Raw genomic sequence first — 26131 nt, forward strand, 5'->3', positions numbered from 1 at the left:
CCCACTGCGCGCTGAAACTCTTGAGACGACCCCCCACCGCAGCTGAGTCCGCTTGTACGGCCCCAGCGTCATGCTGAGGACTTGGTAAAAGCGGTGGAGGGCTTCTGTTCCTGGGAATGGGCTGCCTGCTGCAGTCTTCTTCCCTTTCCTCTATCCCTGGGCAGATATGACTGGCCTTTTGCCTGCTTGCCCTTATGGGGACGAAAGGACTGAGGCTGAAAAGACGGTGTCTTTTTCTGCTGAGATGTGACTTGGGGTAAAAAAGGTGGATTTTCCAGCTGTTGCCGTGGCCACCAGGTCCGATGGACCGACCCCAAATAACTCCTCCCCTTTATACGGCAATACTTCCATGTGCCGTTTGGAATCTGCATCACCTGACCACTGTCGTGTCCATAAACATCTTCTGGCAGATATGGACATCGCACTTACTCTTGATGCCAGAGTGCAAATATCCCTCTGTGCATCTCGCATATATAGAAATGCATCCTTTAAATGCTCTATAGTCAATAAAATACTGTCCCTTGCAAGGGTATCAATATTTTCAGTCAGGGAATCCGACCAAGCCACCCCAGCGCTGCACATCCAGGCTGAGGCGATCGCTGGTCGCAGTATAACACCAGTATGTGTGTATATACTTTTTAGGATATTTTCCAGCCTCCTATCAGCTGGCTCCTTGAGGGCGGCCGTATCTGGAGACGGTAACGCCACTTGTTTTGATAAGCGTGTGAGCGCCTTATCCACCCTAAGGGGTGTTTCCCAACGCGCCCTAACTTCTGGCGGGAAAGGGTATAACGCCAATAATTTTCTATCGGGGAAAACCCACGCATCATCACACACTTCATTTAATTTATCTGATTCAGGAAAAACTACAGGTAGTTTTTTCACACCCCACATAATACCCTCTTTTGTGGTACTTGTAGTATCAGAAATATGTAACACCTCCTTCATTGCCCTTAACATGTAACGTGTGGCCCAAATGGAAAATACGTTTGTTTCTTCACCGTCGACACTGGAGTCAGTGTCCGTGTCTGTGTCGACCGACTGAGGTAAATGGGCGTTTTAAAGCCCCTGACGGTGTTTGAGACGCCTGGACAGGTACTAATTGGTTTGCCGGCCGTCTCATGTCGTCAACCGACCTTGCAGCGTGTTGACATTATCACGTAATTCCCTAAATAAGCCATCCATTCCGGTGTCGACTCCCTAGAGAGTGACATCACCATCACAGGCAATTGCTCCGCCTCCTCACCAACATCGTCCTCATACATGTCGACACACACGTACCGACACACAGCACACACACAGGGAATGCTCTGATAGAGGACAGGACCCCACTAGCCCTTTGGGGAGACAGAGGGAGAGTTTGCCAGCACACACCAAAACGCTATAATTATACAGGGACAACCTTTATATAAGTGTTTTTCCCTTATAGCATCTTAATATATATAATCATATCGCCAAATAAGTGCCCCCCCTCTCTGTTTTAACCCTGTTTCTGTAGTGCAGTGCAGGGGAGAGCCTGGGAGCCTTCCCACCAGCATTTCTGTGAGGGAAAATGGCGCTGTGTGCTGAGGAGAATAGGCTCCGCCCCCTTTTCGGCGGGCTTCTTCTCCCGTTTTTCTGAGACCTGGCAGGGGTTAAATACATCCATATAGCCCCAGGGGCTATATGTGATGTATCTTTTAGCCAGTATAGGTATTTCATTGCTGCCCAGGGCGCCCCCCCCAGCGCCCTGCACCCTCAGTGACCGCTGGTGTGAAGTGTGCTGACAACAATGGCGCACAGCTGCAGTGCTGTGCGCTACCTCATGAAGACTGAAAAGTCTTCTGCCGCCGGTTTCTGGACCTCTTCACTCTTCGGCATCTGCAAGGGGGTCGGCGGCGCGGCTCTGGGACCGGACTCCATGGCTGGGCCTGTGTTCGATCCCTCTGGAGCTAATGGTGTCCAGTAGCCTAAGAAGCCAATCCATCCTGCACGCAGGTGAGTTCACTTCTTCTCCCCTAAGTCCCTCGTAGCAGTGAGCCTGTTGCCAGCAGGACTCACTGAAAATAAAAAACCTAACAAAACTTTTACTCTAAGCAGCTCTTTAGGAGAGCCACCTAGATTGCACCCTTCTCGGCCGGGCACAAAAATCTAACTGAGGCTTGGAGGAGGGTCATAGGGGGAGGAGCCAGTGCACACCACCTGATCCTAAAGCTTTTACTTTTGTGCCCTGTCTCCTGCGGAGCCGCTAATCTCCATGGTCCTGACGGAGTCCCCAGCATCCACTTAGGACGTCAGAGAAAGTATAACTTTAATACATCCATCTACACCTCCATATACACATACTTACCTTATGTTCCCACGTAGGTCGGTCCTCTTCTCCAGTAGAATCCATGGTGTACCTGTATAAAAAATTATACTCACATAATCCATGGTTGAAGGCTCCTCGGTAAATCCTTTTGTAATCCACGTACTTGAAAAAATAAAAAAACGGATACCCGACCACGAACTGAAAGGGGACCCATGTTTTCACATGGGCCCCCTTTCCCCGAATGCCAGAAACCCACTCTGACTGATGTCTAAGTGGGTTTCTTCAGCCAATCAGGGAGCGCCACGTTGTGGCACCCTCCTGATCGGCTGTGTGCTCCTGTACTGTATGACAGGCGGCACACGGCAGTGTTACAATGTAGCGCCTATGCGCTCCATTGTAACCAATGGTGGGAACTTTCAGGTCAGCGGTGAGGTCACTTTCGGTCAACCGCTGACCTGAAAGTTCCCACCATTGGTTACAATGGAGCGCATAGGCGCTACATTGTAACACTGCCGTGTGCCGCCTGTCATACAGTACAGGAGCACACAGCCGATCAGGAGGGTGCCACAATGTGGCGCTCCCTGATTGGCTGAAGAAACCCACTTAGACATCAGTCAGAGTGGGTTTCTGGCATTCGGGGAAAGGGGGCCCATGTGAAAACATGGGTCCCCTTTCAGTTCGTGGTCGGGTATCCGTTTTTTTATTTTTTCAAGTACGTGGATTACAAAAGGATTTACCGAGGAGCCTTCAACCATGGATTATGTGAGTATAATTTTTTATACAGGTACACCATGGATTCTACTGGAGAAGAGGACCGACCTGCGTGGGAACATAAGGTAAGTATGTGTATATGGAGGTGTGGATGGATGTATTAAAGTTATACTTTCAAGGTGTGTGTGTAATGTCTTTATTGGGGTATTTTTTTAGTAGTAGTACTACAGGTACCAGCGGGCCCATTTTTCCGCCGCATGCTGGTACTTGTGGTTCTCCAAGTACCAGCTTGCGGGGGAGGCTTGCTGGGCCTTGTAGTACTGCTACTAAAAACAATATCAATCACTTTTCACAAAGGCTATCAGCCCCCCATCCGCAGCCCATTGGATGGGGGGGACAGCCTCGGGCTTCACCCCTGGCCCTTGGGTGGCTGGGGGGGGGGGACGACCCCTTGATTGAAGGGGTCCCCACTCCCCCAGGGTACCCCGGCCAGGGGTGACTAGTTGGATATTTGATGCCACGGCCGCAAGGCACTGTATAAAAGTGACCCCCGGCTGTGGCATTATTTGTCCAGCTAGTGGAGCCCGGTGCTGGTTTCAAAAATACGGGGGACCCCTACTCTTTTTGTCCCCCGTATTTTTGGAACCAGGACCAGGCGCAGAGCCCGATGCTGGTTGCTTAAATATGGGGGAACCCCTGTCCATTTTTTTCCCATATTTCTGCAACCAGGATCGGCTCAAAGAGCCCGAGGCTGGTTTGCCTTAGGAGGGGGGACCCCACGCAATTTTTTTTTTACATTTAAACTTTTTTTTTTTAACAAAGTGCACAATGAAGCCCAGCACGGATCTCTCAGATCCGGCCGAGATTCATTGTATTAAAGTCGGCAGTGTTTTACAAGTCACTCACGTAAAACACTGCCAAAAAAAACGAATGACATCGACATCGGAAAACCCTAAAATGCAGAATATGGCAGCTTAGTAAATTAGTCGTAATCAATTCAAAAAGTTGCATATTTACACTTTCGATGTCATTCGTGATTGAACTTTGACCTCAAACGGGAAAATACGAATCTTAGTAAATTTACCCCGACGTCTTTAATATGGCCAAGGGTCAGCAATACGGTATCCCTGTCCAGGGTATCTAACTCCTCTGACAGAGTATCTGTCCATGCTGCTACAGCACTGCACATCCAGGCTGAAGCAATAGCCGGTCTCAGTAGAGTACCAGAGTGTGTATACACTGACTTTAAGATACCTTCCTGCTTTCTATCCGCAGGCTCCTTTAGAGCGGCCGTATCCTGAGATGGCAAGGCCACCCTCTTAGATAAGCGTGTCAGCGCCTTGTCAACCCTAGGGGAGGATTCCCAGCGTAACCTATCCGTTGGCGGGAAAGGGTACGCCATTAGTATTCTCTTGGGAATCACCACTTTTTTATCAGGGGATGACCACGCTTCTTCACATAACTCATTTAATTCATGTGATGGGGGAAAAGTCACTGGCTGCTTTTTCTCCCCAAACATATTTACCCTCTTGTCAGGGACAGGGTCAACCTCTGAAATGTGCAATACATTTTTCATTGCAATAATCAAGTATCGGATGGCCTTGGTCATTTTAGGCTGTAATTGTGCCTCATCATCGTCGACACTGGAGTCGGACTCCGTGTCGGCATCCGTGTCAACCAACTGAGATAGTGGGCGTTTTTGGGACCATGACGTCCTCTGAGGCGCCTGGGCAGGCCCGGGTTGAGGGCCCGGCTGTCCCCCGGCTGCAACATCATCAAACCTTTTGTGTAATGAGTTTACATTGTCATTTAAGACCTTCCACATATCCATCCAATCCGGTGTCGGCACCGACGGCGGCGACACCACATTTATCTGCACTTGCTCCGCCTCCACGTAACCCTCCTCATCAAACATGTCGACACAGCCGTACCGACACACAGCACACAGGGAATGCTCTGACAAGGTCTTTGGGGAGACAGAGAAAGAGTATGCCAGCACACACCACAGCGCTATATAACTCAGGGATACACACTACACAAGTGATTTCCCAATAGCTGCTTAATATACACCTTTAGTGCCTAAATTTATGTGCCCCCCCCTCACTTTTTACCCTTCTAATGCCAGGAGACTGCAGGGGAGAGCCTGGGGAGCGTCCTTCCAGTGGAGCTGTGAAGAAAAATGGCGCTGGTGTGCTGAGGAAGAAGGCCCCGCCCCCTCTGCGGCGGGCTTCTGTCCCGCTGTCTGTGACTGAAAAATGGCGGGGGAGTTTACACATATACAGTACCTGACTGTATTATGTGTATATTTATGCCAAAGGTACTCTAATTGCTGCCCAGGGCGCCCCCCCCCCCCCAGCGCCCTGCACCCTACAGTGACCGCAGTGTGTGGTGTGCAGTGGGAGCAATGGCGCACAGCTGCGGTGCTGTGCGCTACCTTCAATGAAGACAGGAGTCTTCAGCCGCCGATTTCACCTTCTTCCAGCTTCTGATCTTCTGGCTCTGCGAGGGGGACGGCGGCGCGGCTCCGGGAACGGACGATCGAGGACAGCTGCCTGTGTTCGAACCCTCTGGAGCTAATGGTGTCCAGTAGCCTAAGAAGCGCAACCTAGCTGTGAACAGGTACGTTTGCTTCTCTCCCCTCGGTCCCACGTAGCAGTGAGTCTGTTGCCAGCAGAAGCTCACTGAAAATAAGAAACCTAACAAATACTTTCTTTAACTAGCAGGCTCAGGAGAGCCCACTAGGAGCACCCAGCTCTGGCCGGGCACAGATTCTAACTGAGGTCTGGAGGAGGGGCATAGAGGGAGGAGCCAGTGCACACCAGATAGTACCTAATCTTTCTTTTAGAGTGCCCAGTCTCCTGCGGAGTCCGTCTATTCCCCATGGTCCTTACGGAGTCCCCAGCATCCACTAGGACGTCAGAGAAATGGAAGACGGACTCCGGAAATATGTGGCCGTGCGAGTATGTGAGGGGAGCGGCACTGTGACCTCATTAATTCCAGTGCAGGCACGGGCGGTCACATGATCCGGAGGGCACGTGGGTGATGTGAGCGGGACTCTCTGCGTCATAGTGTCACCGCGTCTAAGCGCAACGTGGTGACGTCATCCCGCTATAATAACATTAGCCATGTGACGGGATCTCGGACACTTTTGAGTGAGTTATACTACATAACAAGTTAAACCGGGGCTTCCACTGTAAAATCGGATGTGATGCAATTTGTAAGGAATGTGGGCGGTAATCCCAACCCTTAATTAGACAATTAAGATGGGTATAAACAAAGTGTACAGGGGACAGGCAATATACTCCTGAGGAAGTCCAGGCAGACTGAGCCACAAGGATGAAACGCGTTGAGCAGTGATCACCTACCTGTTCTCTATCAGATTAGCTTTGCTATTTTTAATTTGATGTACGGGTTTTTATTTATTTTTGGGGGGCCAATAAATGGTGTTAAACTATACTGCACGATCATTTTTGTTCTTTTCTCGTTTTCTCCCTTATATTGACTGCTCGGGATGAGCATTGGAGGGGCCGATTCATTGTCAAGTTGCTGTATTAGAGGATCTTTGGTCAACCAGGAACTTTTTCGGCTGTATATGATTTAAAGAGTGGATATATTCCACTTTATATGGTACTTCTTTCATTTGATGGTGCTTTGACACATGGTGGAGGAACCTTTATGAGAGGTCACGTTTAATGCACTAGGAGGTGCTATTCTCACACCTTTTTTTCAGAAATACAAAGACCGCCAGAACGGTATATTGGAGGAGAGCTGCTACTCAGTGTGAGAGGAGTGCATGAGAGTCCAGGAAACATTGATTGGATTACACCAAGTGACCAAACGAACTACATGTGGAACATATAACCTTTGGGTGTAGCGCTTAATACCACCTTCCTTTTAATATATATATATATATTGATTCTAGAAATGGACAATGATAGAAAAGGCGCTCATAGTGTAGACTGTTTATTTTAAAAAACTTTAAAACAGCAATATAAGCAGAGCAATTATTTAAAAACTCGTACTATATAACTCACAGTGTGGACTGGTTACCACATGGTTCAATGAAAAAATCCACCGGCATGTACTGCAAGCCCGCTCGCTCCCCGCCTGGGACCTCACACCGCGCCACCGGTTTCGTCTAAACTGTGACTCGTCGGGACACCTTCACCGGAACAGACGATCAGAGCTGCTGCACAGGTGGATACCTTAGCATCATGACAGGCCACGCCCCAACGCGTTTCGTGTCAAACTTCATCAGGAGCCTCTGCACACCCCAGGACTTACTCTTCCAGTGCGATGATCGGGGCCAGAGCTGACGTCAGAAGCCCTCCCTCAAACGCCTGGTCCCTCCTGCATTTTTCCGGACACTCCTTAAAAACGGGCAGTTGCCACCCACAAACGGCCTCTTCCTGTCAGTCACCTTGCGATCTCCCGTACGATCACTTTGTTCGCACCATCCTGTCGCTGCCCGGCGCTGCGGACCGACACGCCTGCGCATTGCAGTGTATATGCATGCGCAGTTCAGACTTGATCGCAGACTGTACGAAAACGCAGACTAGCGATCAGGTCTGAATTAGGCCCCATGTGCATTTATTTATGTTCGTTCAGTGGCTGCCCACAATATAGTACCCCTTTCACACCGCACAAGTAAACCAGGATATTGCCGGGTCGTCGTGCGGTGTGAAAGGGGTAAGTCCCGAATTCCCAGGTCGCATGACCCGGTATTTCAACCAGGGAATAAATTATTCCCGGGTTATTACCGGGTCAGGTACAGTGTGAACGGGTTGATGGAACCTGGGACCCATTCACACTATGGAGGAGGCGGCGTGGAGATAATCTCATCTCCAAGCGCCACCTCCGTACCCTCTCCTGATGACGCCCAAGCCGCCACTGCCCCTGATGGCAACCCGACCCGGAATATTGTCAGGTCGCAATGACAATCTGATAGGGGTCTCATGGCAGGTCGCATCCAGAAAGGGGGTGTGGTTCATCAAATCGACAGTATCTAGGTCGACAATGTTTAGGTCGACCACTATAGGTCGACAGTCACTAGGTCGACATGGATGGAAGGTCGACAGGGTTTCTAGGTCGACATGTGCTAGGTCGACAGGTCTAAAGGTCGACATGAGGATTTTTTTTTTGTGCCGTTTCCTTCGTAGAGTGACCGGGATCCCAAATTAGTGCACCGCGTTCGCTCGCCATGCTTCGGGCATGGTGCCTTCGCTCGGCACAGATTACCGTTCCAATCGTAGTCCACGTGGATCATTAAGTATGAAAAAATTTAAAAAAAGATTATTATTTTTAAAACTCATGTCGACTTTTAGACCTGTCGACCTAGCACATGTCGACCTAGAAACCCTGTCGACCTTCCATCCATGTCGACCTAGTGACTGTCGACCTATAGTGGTCGACCTAAACATTGTCGACCTAGATACTGTCGATCTTCAGACCGGATCCCCCAGAAAGGACCCGTGTACAATTCCCAGGTGCAACCCATGATTGCGGTGTGAAAGCGGTATAGGATAGCACTTTGGTGGCTGGCGCAGGGATCAGCCACCTTTTTACGTATACTGTACAGATGAGCACTAATCTGTCCCTTTCCTTCCCTAGTGACGTGTGCCTCCTAAGGGGCAATTATTGCGGCACCAATGTACTGGTCATAGTGTCGACTTTTTGCTTGCCCCTTTCAGGAGGGCATGATGCTGCGATTAAGTCCTCATGTCTCCACCTCCCGCTATGGCATGCCACAATTACCGACATAGTAAGCAGGGGTTAATGCTAGGATGATGCAATTCAGTGCAAATCGTATCAAGTTGCTCGGACGACCCACTTCAAATGGCTATGGTATTTGACACTGTATTGCAGAGATCTAATTTGATACAGTATATTAAGTATTGCTATTAAAATGTGAACAATAATAAACAGAGCCCATCTGGTACGGTAAGCACTTGAACCTCTAGGGGGAGATACAGTATATCAAATTTTGGAGAGAGATACCAACCAATCAGCTTTTGTCAATTTACAGAACTTGCTAGAAAAATGACCTGAAGCTTATTTGTTGCCTTTAGCAACTTCTCCACTTTATCGCTCTCCAAGATATAATAAATCTCCCCCCTAGAAGTACTGCACATTTGGCTAACCACAATTCAGTAAGCAAAGTGTCTGCTTACTAGACCCCTGCACTTGAATCACAGGGGATGTAATTAGGATCCCGACGGTCAACATCGCAACTGTCACAATACAGGCTGCGGAATCCCGGCGTCAAAATATTGAAGAATCCTGAAAGTATTAGTGTTTGGCACTAGGGGGAAGGATAGGGTTAGGCTGCAGGAGGGGAAGGTGTGGCTGTATCTGCATATGAAATGCTATGTTACAGTGTATTCCTGGAAATCACTGTAACATAGCATTTCGTATGCAGACGCAGTCACACACAGAATATTGGCATGCCGCATAACATTTTATTCAGCAGAAGCTGCTTGTGCATCCTAGCCACATAGTTATGCAGATAAGACGCATTTTCGTCAAAAAAAGGTGCTAGACTCACGCCAGGCATCTTCTGCTGCATGGCTTATTGTGGCAAGATATATGAGAACACATCTGTATCCAAGCAGAGGCAGAGCTCAGAGTGTTAGCGGCCATGTGAGTGCTGTGTGCAGGGTGGGTTGGTTGTGCAGTAGTGTTCAGCATATTTGAAAGGGGCATTATGTGTATAAGGGCATTAATAAAGGATGGCTTAATGTGTAAGGTGCATTATGTTTATAAGGACATTAATAATGTGTTAGAGATGGCTAAGTATCTGGCACTGGGTGCTGGAGTGTTTATATACAATCTTTTAATAGATATGCATAAAACGGACACAAAGCATCCAGTTGTGGAACATAAAATAAAAAACACAAAATTATGTCAATAAAAAACAATTAATTCCTCTTTAGGACACCAAGTAGGTGAACATGTATTGGATTTGATTTGAAAAGGAGCCATAAGTGATCTTACCTGAATATAGGAGATGGAGCCACTGGTGGTATATCAGTGCGTGGTCCAGAATGTACACACCGCTGGGCTCCAAGACTTGTAATCGGGTGGTCACTGGTGGTCCTTCAGCAGTCAGACACCAATGTGTTTTGGACCTCCTTGGGTCCTTGGTCAAGGCTAGGTGACTGCTGAGTACTTGGACATCTTTTAAACATATCAAACAGGCCGTGCCTCCGTTAACCAGAAGTGCGCGGCACTGGCACTTCTGGCGAGTGCGTGTAATATGTGTAAGGGACATTACTGTGTGGTATTATGTGTATAAATGCATTATTAATGTGTGGCATTATGTGTATAAGGTATGTGGTGTAACATACAGAAAAGACACTACTGTGTGGTCTTATGTGAATAAAGAGCAATATGGTGTGGTGTAATGTGAATAAGGAGCAATTCAGTGTCATGCAATGTGAATAAGGGGCACTAATGTGAGGAGTAACGTTTATAAGGTAAAGTGGTACTACTGTGTGACGTAACATGAATAAGGGACACTATCGCATGATATAATGTGAATAAAGTTGCACTACTGTGTGGCGATATTTGAATTGGGGGTACTATTGTGTGGCCATGCCCCTTCCCAGCAAGAACCACTTTTTGGGGTGTGCGCCAAATGTGCGCACTGTTCCTATTTCAAATATAGGGGGTAGGAGCACCAAAATGAGGACTGCTATTGGTGCGGGGTGATGGTGCTGGGAAAGGGGTGCAGGGTCAGAGGCGGAACTAGCCAAAATCTTTCCTAGAGCATCATACTGGTTAGGGCTGGCTCTGGCGGAAGGGGAGGGTTAAGGTTAGGATGCAGGAGGGGAGGATTAAGGTTAGGCTGCAGGAGGGGAGGATTAAGGTTAGGCTGCGGGAGAGATGTTTTAGAGTTAGGCTGCGGGAGGGGACGTTAGGGTTAGGCTGCGGGAGGGATGGGTTAGAATACTTAGCAAAATTCATTGGAATTTTGACCGCCGGGATGGTGACCGCCAGGATATTGTACCCAACCATTCACCTCTTAGATTAAATGTTACATGACCGACAGCAGCATCCCAACACGAAGTCCCTTGCAGGCTCGGTGACTCGCTGCGCTTGACACAGGTTCTATTCCCACTCTAAGGGTGTCGTACACACCCACGAGTGGGAATAGTCCATCTTGGTCGGCATGCCATCTGTTGGGATTTTCAGAAGCCGGGACCCTGGCGTCGGTATTGTGACCGGCAGTCTCCTGAAACGCATCCCTCGGCTATGGCTAACCCCTCCTAGTGCCAAACCCCCCTCACCCCCTGTGTCCTAGCCCATACCCCGATACTTACCTTCAGATGACGGCTGTCGATGTTCCGAAACAGGTTTCCTGAGTAATATCGGGATTCCGGCGTCGGTCGCATGGCCGCCAGCATTTTGACCGCATCCCATATTGTCCTGTGCTACATAAATGAACTGAACTCAACTGTGTTTTTTTTACCATAACTATTGCAGCCCTAGTGGTTGCAATTGAAAAATAAGTGAATCTGTACAGTAAATGTTAATATCACGATGTGAAAAGGAATTAGATTAGCCGTGAATGAGTCCAGCTAGGTAGGTATTGTGTATTCTTAGTTATACAATCACCCCACTGGAACTAACACATTTACTGCCACTGCACATTGCACTGGAACTCGATTTGTACATTGATTGGTGTAACTGGGAAAGGCAGATATTTGCCCAAACTACAAGTCTCATATTTATTAACCCTTTACTGTCAGGCTAGGTATGCTGGGATTTATAGTTTTAAACGCAGACCCTAGTCTGTCCTTAAATCCTCCAACCTCTATGTTACAATCTCACCCACCCGCCACCAGCGTTGCTTGGCTTTTGCAAAATGATAACCTGTCATTTTAATACTACGTCCTTTCTTTATTCACCCGTCCTCCTGCAACTCTATGGTGAGTGCTGACGCGGCAGGCGCTGATTGGTTTAGCCGTCTGGCCGCATCACAGCCTGGCAGAGACCTGAGACAGAAACATGTGACCCGGAAACTGAGTTAGACAGCAAGAGACAGTGTTGGAGGGACAGAGACACACAGGGAATTCTGCCTGCAAATAGACTGACTGGGGTTATCTGGGTGAGTGCTGCTGCCTGTAAAGAGACAGCCTGGTACAGAGAGTGACTGCTGAGGACTGACAGCCTACCAGAAATCATTACCCCCTACAGACGACCTGGAACACACATTCAGCAAGGAGGAATCTAACCCAGGGGTCTCTCCTCTCATGCAGGAGCTGCAAGAGCCACTCACAGGTAAAGTGGCAGCCTGACTGGCTGATAGACAGTGATCTCCACTGTGAGACTGACTGGCCATGGGGCAGACATTGGCTGACACAGCCAGAAAGATGTAGAGACTGTGTGTGAGAAACTGCAGTGACACTTTACTATTCCACACCAGCATGCTACAAATGACTGCCTCCTGATAGCATCCCAGGTCATGCTGACCTACATCGCACACTGAGACCACTGCAAGACCCCCGGCTGCAGCATGTCAGAGGAGAGACCACTCCAACTGCAAGGCAACTGCTAGTCTGTATTATGTTTTCAGAAAAGTGACAAATCTGGGATTATTTCATTCAACAAACTCTGGCTGAGGTGTCCAGGCAAAGAGAAGACAACACAAGTAACTAAAACTAATTTTCAGGATTTCCCATTAACTATACTTTAAAGAGAAACGAGTGTACTTGCCTTAAGAGGAGCGGTGTTAAGTTTGCATGCTATTAAGAATGCATGTACACCAGTGACTGCACTGGCCATAGAGAAGTCTTGTTACTGCACAAATCAGAGTAAGACCTCTTCAGCTTTGGTACCAGGTTGCGGCCTATGTACAGATGAAGCATTTGGGCATCTGATGTCTTACAGGCTTCTTGTGGTTCGGCAATTAAAGATGGCTACAGTGGCTGGATAGAGTGTTTGCTACTATGGAGATGCCTGCAGTCTTGGAAAGCACAAATCTGCCCTCTGAGGGGTCACCAAAAGAGGATGAGCGTGCAGAAAATGAGGACAGTGGTGACTCCTGCTCAGGGGAAGGGTCAGGTAATGGACAATGTTCAAATCAAAACACTAAAGTGGAAAATGGCTCAGATGACCCTTTTGAGGTATCCACTCACAGCGTAGTGACGAATAATGTGGAAACTACAGATAATGTTTTTCTAGAGGACACAGAGGCGGAACTGAGTGTGGACGATAAGTCTGAAGCCCCTTGCACTCTGGGCGATGGCCAGGAACTGACCAAGGAGATGTCTTCCGTTGTCTCATTACCAGTAAAGCAGGAATTACAGGCCTTGCCTCATAGGACCCAACAAGCTTCTTCCAATCCAGATATTACAGAAGAAGCAAAGTGTGATGGGGTGGAAATTAAATTGCCCACTGAAGGAATGGACCAAGGGAATGCTGGGAAAGAGGCCAAAGAGGGAGGGGCTCCAGAGGAGGATAATGGACGCAGTAAACAGGGGCCTAAAAGGGTCACGTTCCCGTGTGATGATGACATTGTTTCAGGTGCCCTAGAACCCAAAGACCCATGGAGGCATGGTGAGGAGTCTTATCTCTTGCTTCTTATAACTGTCATTTGCTGATTGTTACTTTGTGATCTGGGCAGGAACTATGCCTTTATGTCTTTGTGGGCTGTTATTTATGAATCTGTGGATGCTTGAAACTTTGCAACCTTAGATCTGTGTCCAACACATGTTCCTCCTCATTGCATAGTTCTCTCTCTTCAGACTGGCCACATTTTCTGCGATGGGTTTAAATTAAATTATTGCAGTTGGCTCTGTTTGCAATGTGCTCATATTAGTGGAAGGAGAAAGTACACCGGTATGCACAGTCCTCTGCACTTTACTGTTTAGGTAATTTTCACATATTCCTGCAGTATGGTGTCATCAGCCAACCTGATTATCCATCCGGATGTATGACATCCAATTTTAATTGTTTAGGTTGGGCCCTCTGAGTCTACATGGTTTGGTCAGTGTGCCAAACAAAAATCTTACTCTGTTGTGTTCCGCTTAACATAAAAAAATTGTTAGGAATTAGGTCCTGTACCCTTAATATGCCATTTCACACACAGATGTATTAACATTTATGTACACAGTGCAAACATGTAGCCATTTGCAGAGATTTCTTTTTTCAGTAATTCAAATTGGTCCCTACAACGGAGCTTAGTCAGAGTTCTCTTCCATGCGAACACAGACTAATATCAACACTAGCAGTACATGTCAAGAACATATAAACTCCATACAGATAGTGCTCTAGTAGGATTAGAACCCCAGCCCGGAAAAACAGAAGTGCCTACACTGTGCCACTGGTTTTAAAGCTTTCCCCAATATTTGATGTTAAGGTTCAGTCAGTAATTTTAGAATATTCGCTTTCGGCATGTACTATTAGCAAGGATTAAAGATGGTGCTTTAGGTGGAACTGTCACCTGCACACTATGAAAGAAAACATATTGTGGGCCGAACCAATATGCATCCAATGGGGGCAATTCAGCTAGATAAACCGTAGTGGTGCTCGGAAGAAATCACAATTTTGAGCCTACCATAATAGGCCTATATGTGTACAGCGGAGCGTTGCTGCTAACTACAGCAGCCCTTTTAGCTCAAGTGTGTTCATAGGCTAAGTTTTGTTGAATATTAGTGCACCCCACACAATGGCTGCCTCTACAATGTGTAGGTTACAGGCGCACTTTTAATTCCGCTGACTCCAAAATCCCAGGTTTTTTCACATGAATGCACATCAGCCAGGGATTTTGGTAAGTGTAAACGCAAACTATCCGGGATGACGTCCCAGGTTCCCAACCCTGCTTATTACCAGAGTCGGGCTAATGCCCAGGAATTTGGCGGTTTTCCACTGACGACCTGTGAAATTGCCGGGTCTATAACCCGGAAAATTCGTGGGTCTCAGCCCGATCCTGAGTATTTGTGTTTACACTGACCAAACTCATAGGTTGATGCATGTTTACGTGCAAACATCTGGGATTTTGAAGTCGGTAGAAAAGGAGACACTGCAATTTCCCAGGTCGTAAGTGGAAAAGGGGTATAGGTGTTTTATTCCACCCTCAGGTGACTTATCTATTACTATTGTCCTGTTCATAGCCTTCCACCGGTTTCTGATCCATTGTTTTATGTTCTTCCCATGATCTCCAGCCATGCTCAGGCATGAAATCTATTATCCGGCGTGCTTGGCAATTGGGTCTTTTTAGATAAGCATTTGCCGTACTGGCCGGTTATGAAATCCCGGCGGTCAGGAGACCGACGCCGGAATCCCGACATCGAGGCAGCAAGTCCCCTTGCGTGCTCGCTGAGCCTGCCACACTATTATATTCCCCCTCGGGTGGTGGCATGGATCCACCTCCTGAGCGGGAATACCGGGCTGCGGTCAGGATTCTGACCGCCGGCCTTTTTTTTTCCCTGCTGTCGGAACTCCAACGTCTGTATTTCGATTGCTGGGATCCCGTCGTTTGGGAAATTAACTGTGTCCCTGCAGTACATTGCCTAAAATATACATTAAAAGCGTCATCTGTATTTCTATCCATTCCCCTGGCATTTTCCTACTTATTGAATTGTTTAGCGCCGCTCCTCACAGTGACCGTAGGACGAGATGTCTGTGTGTATGACATGTTTAACCAGTAGCAGAACTTATTTCCCTTTTTTAAATTTTTGGATAACTGGTTTCAGTATAACTAATTCCATACCTATGTTTATACATAATATTATCGCCTTGTTGTGTACTGTGGTGTCCACAGTTATAAAGCGCTGCATTGGGCACCGTTGCATCCAGAGTTGCTTTGTGTCCTATTCCAGAGCAAGAAACCCCCATGCCTGACTATATAATGCTAAACAGCACAGTATGAAGCTAGAAAGCAAACACAACATAAATTAGTTGCAGGAGAACATGACGACAGTAAGTATATGGAATCCTGACAATAAGAATATTGCAGGTGGTGATCACTGTTAGCTGAATTCCAGCAGGAAGCGTCATGCTTTGCAGAGTTGTTTATATCCGTTCTTCTCTCCAGTTGTAGAATGAGGGCTTGTGAATGTTTGTGAATCCATTTTGCAACAGATGCAATCATTGACTATAGACGTGTACCACCTACTGTATATGTGGGGCAGTGTAAATACAGCCGTAGAGCTGGATGATTCTGGTCCTATAGTATTACCTTGATCTGAAACAAGATCTGACCTCTTTCTGGGTTGATTAATTATAAATCAAACTGAGCACTTATTAGTTATTTATTAGCCAGACTTGTCGTTCTTGCGCTACGAGCAGGCTATTTTCCTGACTTAGGTGTATTTGTCTTTTCTATACAGACCCACACTCCTGGAATTTTCAGCATGAATAGCTGCAGTTGTGTTTGTAGACTAATGTTGGAATGTTAATTTCCATCTCATTAAATGGCCTGATTGATTAGTCAAGCCTTGGCAAAGATGTGTCAGACATTTGACAGGCGCGTTACTAATGCTTCTAAAGTAGGGCTCTGCAATTAGAGTTTATTTTTTTCAAAACTCGCCCCCACGCCGGTTTTCACCTTGTACAGTACAGGTCCACACCTTACTGTTGCTCTCTTTGGAGTACTTGTTTATGTATGGGACAGAAAAGCCAGCAACTCGTTTGCATTGGATGGTTTTGCTTTCGTCCAGTCGAGCCAGCTGCAGGTTTGGCAAGTACTGTACACCATTCTCCCTCTCACAGATGTCAGTTCTGGTGCTGCTGATCAGCAAAGGTTACAGCGGATCGTTTCGGGACCCTGCTGAATAGAAGACCTATAATTATCAATTTCACTGTGAGTGATAAATTGCACCAGCCAATCCGCTCCGAACTGTCATTTTTCAAACACATGCCCTTATTTATCAATGAGTGATAAATTTCACTGTGAGTGATAAATTGTAACAGCCAATCAGCTCCTAACTTCCATGTCACAGGCAGGGTTTGAAAAATGACAGGAGTGGATTGGCTGGTAAAATTGATCACTCATTGATAAATAAGGGCAACAGTCTGTAACATGGCAGTTAGGAGCTGATTGGCTGGTGGAATGTATCACTCACAGTGAAATGTATCACTCATTAATAAATAAGGGCAGTAGGGCAGTAGTATGGCCCCCAGGGAAGTGCTAATGAGAACGGGAGGAATACAGAAAGATAAAGTTAAACAACACTGTAATTATAGGTGGTAATCAATAACTTTTTCACTTTTCAATTAAGAGTTTCACTTAAAAATCATGACCGCCACTGAAAAGATTTTTTTTAAACTGCAGTAAGAGGTATATGTATTATAACACATGCATAAATTTCCACTCTTCCCTCCATATTACCCACCTCTCACTGGCTTTGTATGGCTTTCTGTAGGAAGGTTCAGGTTGGAGCCAAACTGCACACACATGGTAATGAGCTAAATTCTAGAGGGTCATTCCATGATCTTGTTCCATCTGTAACAAACCCCACCAAAATATCATACATTTATAAATATATGAAATTATTATCATAACACGATACCACAATTAATATTAGTTCAGACAAATTTCATGCGACATTATTCTGTCAATTACAGCTCAATGGAGCTAATTCCCGGCACTTTTCAACTCTCGTAGAATTGATTTGAGCCCATTGTAATTTTCGATGTAAGGCAATTTCAGGGTTTTCTAAGGTCGTAATTGCAAGTTTACTTAATGTTCATCAATAGTTCCCATGATAAAATAACTAAAGTGTAGCCAGACCTGCACTGAATAATAAGGCTCAAACTGTTGCATCAGTTACAATAATATAACCCTTATCGTGTGGTCCCTTTATGGTGACCGTTATAATGTAACAATAGAAAACGGTGAATCCAAATAGTTATAATATTGTCAGTATTTACTTACAATTCATTAACACATTGAAGCCTGCACCAGTAAAAAAGATATATTGCAAGATATTAAAAATGATTGATTCAACAAGCTACATATCTTATGTTCATTATCCTTAAAGAACAACCAATGGCATACAGATGTGTTCTTATACACAGCCTCAATGCGTCACAAGACACTTGTCGTTTGTTCATGTGAACGTGCGTCTTAATGCGATCAGACAAAACCGCTTTATGAGACTGCACTGATTCATTTGATATGTGACACTTGTAGATATGTGTGTGGGGGGGGGGGGTAATATCACCGGTCCCAGGAGTCCCGGTATTTACCTGTCCGGACGTTCTGGCGCGGTCCCTCCGGAGGGCGTGGAGGCTGCTGGCGCTGGTATCAACTGACCAGTGAGACCTGCAAAGCCATTGAGAAACAGCCTGCAGGTATAAACCTGAGGCTTTCTGGATGAGAAATCGCTAGTGCAATATCTCTCACACAGCCTTGTGTGTGCTAGTTAAACTGAGCGCTACAGCCTTGCTTCTGTAGCATCCTGTTCCTGGATTTCTTCTGTTTCTCCGAAGTTCCTGGTCATTTCGGCACACTAGCTGATCCTCCGGTACCTCCGCTCTCTGTGAACCTCTGCTCATTCTAATCATCAGCAGATCCACCTCCGGGGTCCTGCCAGGCATTTGCGCTCGGACAATCAGGCTCTGCCGATTCATAACCACCATCTACCACTGGTGGTTATCCATCAATGGTTTGTGACCACCAATGGTCGATGGTCAACCATACTCCGGATGACAGCACGGAGTAATTGCCAGATGACTTAGTAAGGAAAATTGATTTATGTGTGTGTATGTGGAGTCTGAATCTGTATAGGAATCACAACTGAATTTGGTGCAGGGTTGGAAAAAAACAAACAGGTTTTAAAAAGAATACAAAAAAAATACCGCTTTTTATTTTTTTGTTTAAACCAATTTTTTTTTTTTTTTTTGCATTAACGTTCTATGGGAATGTTGGGGGAGAAGCTTGATGCTAGGCAGATTTAGCACCTCTCTTACCTGATTCACCTCCCTATATCTTTGTTCTGTGTCTGATTTACTGCATTGGTTCAGCTTACTTAGATGAAGACCACAAGCAACAAGAATGTGGAATAATAATAGGGATTCCCTTACAATAGGCCTTTTTCTCTAACGTCCTAGTGGATGCTGGGGACTCCGAAAGGACCATGGGGAATAGCGGCTCCGCAGGAGACTGGGCACAAAAGTAAAAAGCTTTAGGACTACCTGGTGTGCACTGGCTCCTCCCCCTATGACCCTCCTCCAAGCCTCAGTTAGATTTTGTGCCCGAACGAGACGGGTGCAGGTTAAGGGGCTCTCCTGAGCTGCTTAGTGGAAAAGTTTAAAGTAGGTTTTTTATTTTCAGTGAGACCTGCTGGCAACAGGCTCACTGCATCGAGGGACTAAGGGGAGAGAAGCGAACTCACCTGCGTGCAGAGTGGATTGGGCTTCTTAGGCTACTGGACATTAGCTCCAGAGGGACGATCACAGGCCCAGCCATGGATGGGTCCCGGAGCCGCGCCGCCGGCCCCCTTACAGAGCCAGAAGACTGAAGAGGTCCGGAAAATCGGCGGCAGAAGATGTCCTGTCTTCTATAAGGTAGCGCACAGCACCGCAGCTGTGCGCCATTGCTCTCATGCACACTTCACACTCCGGTCACTGAGGGTGCAGGGCGCTGGGGGGGGCGCCCTGAGACGCAATAAAACACCTTTTTGTTGGCAAAAAATACATCACATATAGCTCCTGGGCTATATGGATGCATTTAACCCCTGCCAAATTTCCATAGAAAAGCGGGAGAAAGGCCGCCGTGAAGGGGGCGGAGCCTATCTCCTCAGCACACTGGCGCCATTTTTCCTCACAGCTCCGTTGGAGGAAGGCTCCCTGACTCTCCCCTGCAGTCCTGCACTACAGAAACAGGGTAAAACAAAGAGAGGGGGGCACTAAATTGGCATAGAAATATATACAGCAGCTATATTAGGGAAAAACACTTATATAAGGTTATCCCTGTATATATATAGCGCTCTGGTGTGTGCTGGCAAACTCTCCCTCTGTCTCCCCAAAGGGCTAGTGGGGTCCTGTCCTCTATCAGAGCATTCCCTGTGTGTGTGCTGTGTGTCGGTACGTTGTGTCGACATGTATGAGGAGGAAAATGGTGTGGAGGCGGAGCAATTGCCTGTGTTAGTGATGTCACCCCCTAGGGAGTCGACACCTGACTGGATGGTCTTATGGAAAGATTTACGTGATAGTGTCAGCACTTTACAAAAGACTGTTGACGACATGAGACAGCCGGCAAATCAGTTAATACCTGTACAGGCGTCTCAAACACCGTCAGGGGCTATAAAGCGCCCGTTACCTCAGGTCGATACAGACACGGACACTGACTCCAGTGTCGACGGTGAGGAAACAAACGTATTTTCCAGTAGGGCCACACGTTACATGATCACGGCAATGAAGGAGGTTTTGAACATTTCTGATACTACAAGTACCACAAAAAAGGGTATTATGTGGGGTGTGAAAAAACTACCCGTAGTTTTTCCCGAATCAGATGAATTGAATGAGGTGTGTGATGAAGCGTGGGTTTCCCCCGATAAGAAACTGCTAATTTCTAAAAAATTATTGGCATTATACCCTTTCCCGCCAGAGGTTAGGGCGCGTTGGGAAACAACCCCTAGAGTGGATAAGGCGCTCACACGCTTATCAAAACAAGTGGCGTTACCGTCTCCTGATACGGCCGCCCTAAAGGAACCAGCTGATAGAAAGCTGGAAAATATCCTTAAGAGTATATACACACATACTGGTATTATACTACGACCAGCAATCGCCTCAGCCTGGATGTGCAGTGCTGGGGTGGCTTGGTCGGATTCCCTGACTGAAAATATTGATACCCTGGACAGGGACAATATATTATTGACTATAGAGCATTTAAAGGATGCATTCCTATATATGCGAGATGCACAGAGAGACATTTGCACTCTGGCATCAAGAGTAAGTGCGATGTCCATTTCTGCCAGAAGAGGATTATGGACGCGACAGTGGTCAGGGGATGCGGATTCCAAACGGCATATGGAAGTATTGCCGTATAAAGGGGAGGAGTTATTTGGGGGCGGTCTATCGGACCTGGTGGCCACGGCAACGGCTGGAAAATCCACCTTTTTACCCCAAGTCACCTCGCAGCAGAAAAAGATACCGTCTTTTTTCAGGCTCAGTCCTTTCGTCCCCATAAGGGCAAGCGGGCAAAAGGCCACTCATATCTGCCCCGGGGCAGAGGAAGGGGAAAAAGACTGCAACAGACAGCATCTTCCCACGAACAGAAGCCCTCCCCCGCTTCTGCCAAGTCCTCAGCATGACGCTGGGGCCTTACAAGCGGACTCAGGCACGGTGGGGGCCCGTCTCAAGATTTTCAGCGCGCAGTGGGCTCACTCGCAAGTGGACCCCTGGATCCTGCAGGTAGTATCTCAGGGGTACAAATTGGAATTCGAGACGTCTCCCCCTCGCCGGTTCCTGAAGTCTGCTTTACCAACGTCTACCCCCGACAGGGAGGCGGTATTGGAAGCCATTCACAAGCTGTATTCCCAGCAAGTGATAATCAAGGTACCCCTCCTACAACAGGGAAAGGGGTATTACTCCACGCTGTTTGTGGTACCGAAGCCGGACGGCTCGGTGAGACCCATTTTAAATCTGAAAGCCTTGAACACTTACATAAAAAGGTTCAAGTTCAAGATGGAGTCACTCAGAGCAGTGATAGCGAACCTGGAAGAAGGGGACTACATGGTGTCTCTGGACATCAAGGATGCTTACCTCCATGTCCCAATTTGCCCTTCTCACCAAGGGTACCTCAGGTTTGTGGTACAGAACTGTCACTATCCGTTTCAGACGCTGCCGTTTGGATTGTCCACGGCACCCCGGGTCTTTACCAAGGTAATGGCCGAAATGATGATTCTTCTTCGAAGAAAAGGCGTCTTAATTATCCCTTACTTGGACGATCTCCTGATAAGGGCAAGGTCCAGAGAACAGTTAGAGGTCGGAGTAGCACTATCTCACATAGTACTACGACAGCACGGATGGATTCTAAATATTCCAAAATCGCAGCTGATTCCGACGACACGTCTGCTGTTCCTAGGGATGATTCTGGACACAGTACAGAAAAAGGTGTTTCTCCCGGAAGAGAAAGCCAAGGAGTTATCCGACCTAGTCAGGAAGCTCCTAAGACCAGGCCAGGTGTCAGTGCATCAGTGCACAAGGGTCCTGGGAAAGATGGTGGCTTCTTACGAAGCGATTCCATTCGGCAGATTCCACGCAAGAACTTTTCAGTTGGATCTGCTAGACAAATGGTCCGGATCGCATCTTCAAATGCATCAGCGGATAACCCTGTCTCCAAGGACAAGGGTGTCTCTCCTGTGGTGGTTACAGAGTGCTCATCTCCTAGAGGGCCGCAGATTCGGCATTCAGGATTGGGTCCTGGTGACCACGGATGCCAGCCTGAGAGGCTGGGGAGCAGTCACACAGGGAAAAAATTTCCAGGGCTTGTGGTCAAGCATGGAAACGTCACTTCACATAAATATCCTGGAACTAAGGGCCATTTACAATGCCCTAAGTCAGGCCAAGCCTCTGCTTCAGGGTCAGCCAGTATTGATCCAGTCAGACAACATCACGGCAGTCGCCCACGTAAACAGACAGGGCGGCACAAGAAGCAGGAGGGCAATGACGGAAGTGGCAAGGATTCTTCGCTGGGCGGAAAATCATGTGATAGCACTGTCAGCAGTGTTCATTCCGGGAGTGGACAACTGGGAAGCAGACTTCCTCAGCAGACACGATCTCCACCCGGGGGAGTGGGGACTTCACCCAGAAGTCTTCCACATGATTGTAAACTGTTGGGAAAAACCAAAGGTGGACATGATGGCGTCTCGCCTCAACAAAAAACTGGACAGATATTGCTCCAGGTCAAGGGACCCTCAGGCAATAGCTGTGGACGCTCTGGTAACACCGTGGGTGTACCGGTCAGTGTATGTGTTCCCTCCTCTTCCTCTCGTACCAAAAGTACTGAGAATCATAAGAAGGAGAGGAGTAAAGACTATACTCGTGGCTCCGGATTGGCCAAGAAGGACTTGGTACCCGGAAATTCAAGAGATGCTCACGGAAGAACCGTGGCCTCTACCTCTAAGACAGGACCTGCTCCAGCAGGGACCATGTCTGTTCCAAGACTTACCGCGGCTGCGTTTGACGGCATGGCGGTTGAACGCCGGATCCTGAAGGAAAAAGGCATTCCGGATGAAGTCATCCCTACCCTGATCAAAGCCAGGAAGGATGTAACCGTACAACATTATCACCGTATTTGGCGTAAATATGTTGCGTGGTGCGAGGCCAGGAAGGCCCCTACAGAGGAATTTCAACTGGGTCGATTCCTGCATTTCCTGCAAACAGGACTGTCTATGGGCCTCAAATTAGGGTCCATTAAGGTTCAAATTTCGGCCCTGTCGATATTCTTCCAAAAAGAACTAGCTTCTGTTCCTGAAGTTCAGACGTTTGTCAAGGGAGTACTGCTTATACAGCCTCCTTTTGTGCCTCCAGTGGCACCTTGGGATCTCAATGTAGTTTTGGGATTCCTAAAATCACATTGGTTTGAACCACTCACCACTGTGGACTTGAAATATCTCACATGGAAAGTGGTGATGCTGTTAGCCCTGGCTTCAGCCAGGCGTGTATCAGAATTGGCGGCTTTATCCTATAAAAGCCCGTACCTAATTTTTCATACGGACAGGGCAGAATTGAGGACTCGTCCTCAATTTCTACCTAAGGTGGTTTCAGCATTTCACTTAAACCAACCTATTGTGGTGCCTGCGGCTACTAGGGACTTGGAGGATTCCAAGTTGCTGGACGTAGTCAGGGCCCTGAAAATATATGTTTCCAGGACGGCTGGAGTCAGAAAATCTGACTCGCTGTTTATCCTGTATGCACCCAACAAGCTGGGTGCTCCTGCTTCTAAGCAGACGATTGCTCGTTGGATTTGTAGTACAATTCAGCTTGCACATTCTGTGGCAGGCCTGCCACAGCCAAAATCTGTAAAAGCCCATTCCACAAGGAAAGTGGGCTCATCTTGGGCGGCTGCCCGAGGGGTCTCGGCTTTACAACTTTGCCGAGCAGCTACTTGGTCAGGGGCAAACACGTTTGCTAAATTCTACAAATTTGATACCCTGGCTGAGGAGGACCTGGAGTTCTCTCATTCGGTGCTGCAGAGTCATCCGCACTCTCCCGCCCGTTTGGGAGCTTTGGTATAATCCCCATGGTCCTTTCGGAGTCCCCAGCATCCACTAGGACGTTAGAGAAAATAAGAATTTACTTACCGATAATTCTATTTCTCATAGTCCGTAGTGGATGCTGGGCGCCCATCCCAAGTGCGGATTGTCTGCATTACTTGTACATAGTTATTGTTACAAAAATCGGGTTTTTGTTGTTGTGAGCCATCTTTTCAGAGGCTCCTTCTGTTATCATACTGTTAACTGGGTTCAGATCACAAGTTGTACGGTGTGATTGGTGTGGCTGGTATGAGTCTTACCCGGGATTCAAGATCCTTCCTTATTGTGTACGCTCGTCCGGGCACAGTATCTTAACTGAGGCTTGGAGGAGGGTCATAGGGGGGAGGAGCCAGTGCACACCAAGTAGTCCTAAAGCTTTTTACTTTTGTGCCCAGTCTCCTGCGGAGCCGCTATTCCCCATGGTCCTTTCGGAGTCCCCAGCATCCACTACGGACTATGAGAAATAGAATTATCGGTAAGTAAATTCTTATTTTTTTTTTTAAGACGTCACGGTGTTGTGCCTGTAGTCACAGCATATTAAAAAAAACCCATTTGGTTTAAACCAGGGGTGTGGAACCTTTTTTCTACCAAGGGCCATTTGGATATTTATAAAATCCTTCGGGGGGCCATACAAAAATTATCAATTTAAAAATGATCCTGCCCCCCAGTAGTTCTGCCCCTTAGAGGTACTGAGTGCGCGCATGCCAAAAATCGGTGTGGCCAATTAAAATGGGACGTGATACACATATGCCTCCAATAGTGCAGTGCCAGATACACAAATGCCCCCACAGTGCCAGGATTGGCTGCCGGTCTGTGAGCTCTGATTGGCTCACGAATCGCGGCTGGTTTGAGATCCTACCCGCCACTGCTGCGCTGTCCTCCCTGCCCTGACAGCTGTGACACGCCACCGCCGGACTGAGCGGCGGCGTGTCTCGCTGACACAAGCGGGTGGGCCGGAATAAACGGTTTTGCGTGCCTTATACGGCCCGCAGGCCGGAGGTTTCCCACCCCTGGTTTAAACCAACCAACCCTGATTTGGTGTGAAAAAGGCCACAGCATCGTAGTACTTCATATACAGATTCAGACTCCCGACCTGATTCATGTTTGCACACAGTGCTGATGTGCATGCAACTGAGCAGTTATCGGCAGACTGCGCGTGTACTGCGTTCACGTCACTGTGCCTTTGTGATCGCGCATGCACTGAGATTTTTAGCGCAGCGTCATTGACAGGAAGTGACCGTTTGGAGGAGGTAATGTAGAGTGTCGGCAAAAATGCAGGTATGTCATGGCCGGTTTCTGGTTTCAGCTGCACTTGTGTACGTAGAGAAACATGACACCAATGTCGTTACTGCTGCGGCCAGTCTGCTTAGCCATAGGCCAACCCCAGGAGTCGATGTCCCTCATTGTTGCCACGGTGCTGCGTAGGCATGCGCAGTTGTTGAGAACTTTTTGATGGCTCCAGTGGCGTCTATATCCATTTCTGGGTGGCAGCTTCAATTCAGATGTGAAGCAGTTCCATAGCCTGAATATTCGCAGCTGTATAGGCATTGGAGTGGTTTTGTTACTTTGTGATAAAGACGTGCAAAAAAGATACTTGGTGCTAGCCAAGTCACATGGGATCTGGTGCGCCAAGAAAAGATGTTTGGCGTGACTGCAGCAATTGTATGTGAGGACACATCTGTATATGGAACCTTTATACTTTGTAACCTTTATAGTACAATATACTATACAGAACACAGTGTCTTTTGTGCAAAATAAAGATTAAAAGATTACGCTGTGTCAGATGGTAACATTCATAATGTTGGGAGAACCGGCATTCACCGACTTAAGTGCCCGGTACGATGCTGATTCCGAAGTGCTAAGGGGAGAAAATAGCATTGCGCCGGCACTTTTGTTGGATTTCTGCACAAGAAGAACTAGT

The 26131-nt window shown here is 47.4% G+C and overlaps 1 protein-coding gene across 1 annotated transcript in view; it reads left to right on the top strand.

Annotated features, from left to right (window-relative positions):
- Nucleotides 1–11947: 11947 nt before the first annotated feature.
- PPP1R37 (protein phosphatase 1 regulatory subunit 37) overlaps nucleotides 11948–26131 on the top strand; it is a 113710-nt gene continuing 99526 nt past the window's right edge. Inside the window, exon 1 of the mRNA XM_063937595.1 lies at nucleotides 11948–13561. Coding sequence (XP_063793665.1) covers nucleotides 12952–13561 — 610 coding nt within the window. The 5' untranslated portion in view covers nucleotides 11948–12951. The remainder of the gene's footprint in view (nucleotides 13562–26131) is intronic.

Source organism: Pseudophryne corroboree, chromosome 8 (genome assembly GCF_028390025.1).
Source record: "Pseudophryne corroboree isolate aPseCor3 chromosome 8, aPseCor3.hap2, whole genome shotgun sequence".
Classification (NCBI taxonomy): domain Eukaryota; kingdom Metazoa; phylum Chordata; class Amphibia; order Anura; family Myobatrachidae; genus Pseudophryne; species Pseudophryne corroboree.